General features: G+C 21.6%; 1 protein-coding gene across 1 annotated transcript; it reads right to left on the bottom strand. All coding sequences in view use genetic code 6, as the record gives it.

Annotated features, from left to right (window-relative positions):
• Nucleotides 1-890: 890 nt before the first annotated feature.
• TTHERM_02008420 (kinase domain protein) lies at nucleotides 891-1,379 on the bottom strand (the record flags this gene model as incomplete). The annotated part of the gene is made up of 2 exons (XM_001028898.3): nucleotides 891-921; nucleotides 1,024-1,379. 2 exons carry the CDS (start codon nucleotides 1,377-1,379, stop codon nucleotides 891-893), a joined length of 387 nt encoding a protein of 128 aa, XP_001028898.3.
• Nucleotides 1,380-1,545: the final 166 nt, after the last annotated feature.

Genomic DNA, 1,545 nt, shown 5'->3' with positions numbered 1-1,545 from the left:
TTATTCTCTCTTGAAATATAAGAATAAATAACGAATTAAATAAATATGGAGGAGAAAGGATGGTAAAAAACTATGGCTTTCGTTAGTATTTTAGTTGTGTTGTGATGAATAAGTAAAGAAATTCGTTATATTTTATTTGGTTAGTAAATAAATAAATAAGCAAGTTAGTAAATGACAAGCTGGCTTAATTAGCTAATAACTAAGTCAAAAGCTTAAAATAATCAATATTTAGTTTATCAATCAATCAATTAAATTTTTACTATAAATCAAGCGTCAAAGTTGTGATATTCTTGCACTAGGCTATTCCTGTGCCTAAATCTTTTGCACCCTCTGCACCAATATTATTCTCTCTTGAAATATAAGAATAAATAACGAATTAAATAAATATGGAGGAGAAAGGATGGTAAAAAACTATGGCTTTCGTTAGTATTTTAGTTGTGTTGTGATGAATAAGTAAAGAAATTCGTTATATTTTATTTGGTTAGTAAATAAATAAATAAAAAAGTTAGTAAATGACAAGCACAAAATTGTCAATTAGTTCTAAAAAAAAGTTTTTTTACAAATTTTAATTTATTTTTAATTAGTGGGCAAAATTTTATAAATTAATCAAAATTTTATACTAAAAAATTAACTAAAATTTTAGTATTTTTTGGAGTTTAGTTGGAATTTTTTTTAGAGAAAGTAAGGTAATTTATCACTTTTGTAATTTTTTTGATTTTTATGTTTTTGCAATTTTTGGGATTTGCCATTTTTTTGCATTTTCAATATTTTTCAATCTTAACAATAGATTTTATTAATAAACAAAATGATAAAGTTTATTTTTTATTGTAAATTGTAATAATTGATTAGAATTTTATCTTTAATTTTTTATAGAAAGGAAGTATCCATCATCAATGATTAAAATTAAATATTTCTTAATTTCTATAAAAAGTATAAACTGTTAATTAAGTCTTGTATTTGAATTCTTAAATGGTAATCTGTGGATATTTTATTTATAATTTAAATTAATTTTAATATAATTACTTTAAATATATTTCGACAACTTGAAATTCTGTAATTTTATATAATTCCTTCATACTATCTATCTTTATTTACTTGATGTCTTAAATAGGAATCTAATTTTAAGAAATTAATGGTGCAACAGATCCGATGTTTACAGTCTCAACATTTTATATAGGACCTAAATAATGCTTTGATAAAATTGATTTCATCTTATTTTAGTTTGATTTGAATTAGTTTGTATTTTATTCAACAATAGTAGAAAGAGAAGCTCTGTTTACTCTTTCCCAGACAACTAAGAGTTTAATAAATTCAAATATTTCAGTGTTTCGCTTAATATTTATGTTTTAGAATGGATCATTATATTATTCAAAAGCCATACTTGGGAATGTAATTCCTACTATTTCATTCAAAATTAAGTAATTGTCAAGCAAAGATAATAGTAATCCAACTGAGTAAGAATCAGACTGAAAAAAAAAAAATTATTATATTTATTTATAATTAACTATAACAATAATTACTTTTTTAGAATATATTTTATTTTAA

The sequence above is a fragment of the Tetrahymena thermophila genome, assembly GCF_000189635.1.
Source record: "Tetrahymena thermophila SB210 genomic scaffold scf_8254964, whole genome shotgun sequence".
Classification (NCBI taxonomy): Eukaryota; Ciliophora; class Oligohymenophorea; order Hymenostomatida; family Tetrahymenidae; genus Tetrahymena; species Tetrahymena thermophila.
This window is presented reverse-complemented; position numbering and strand designations above follow the sequence as displayed.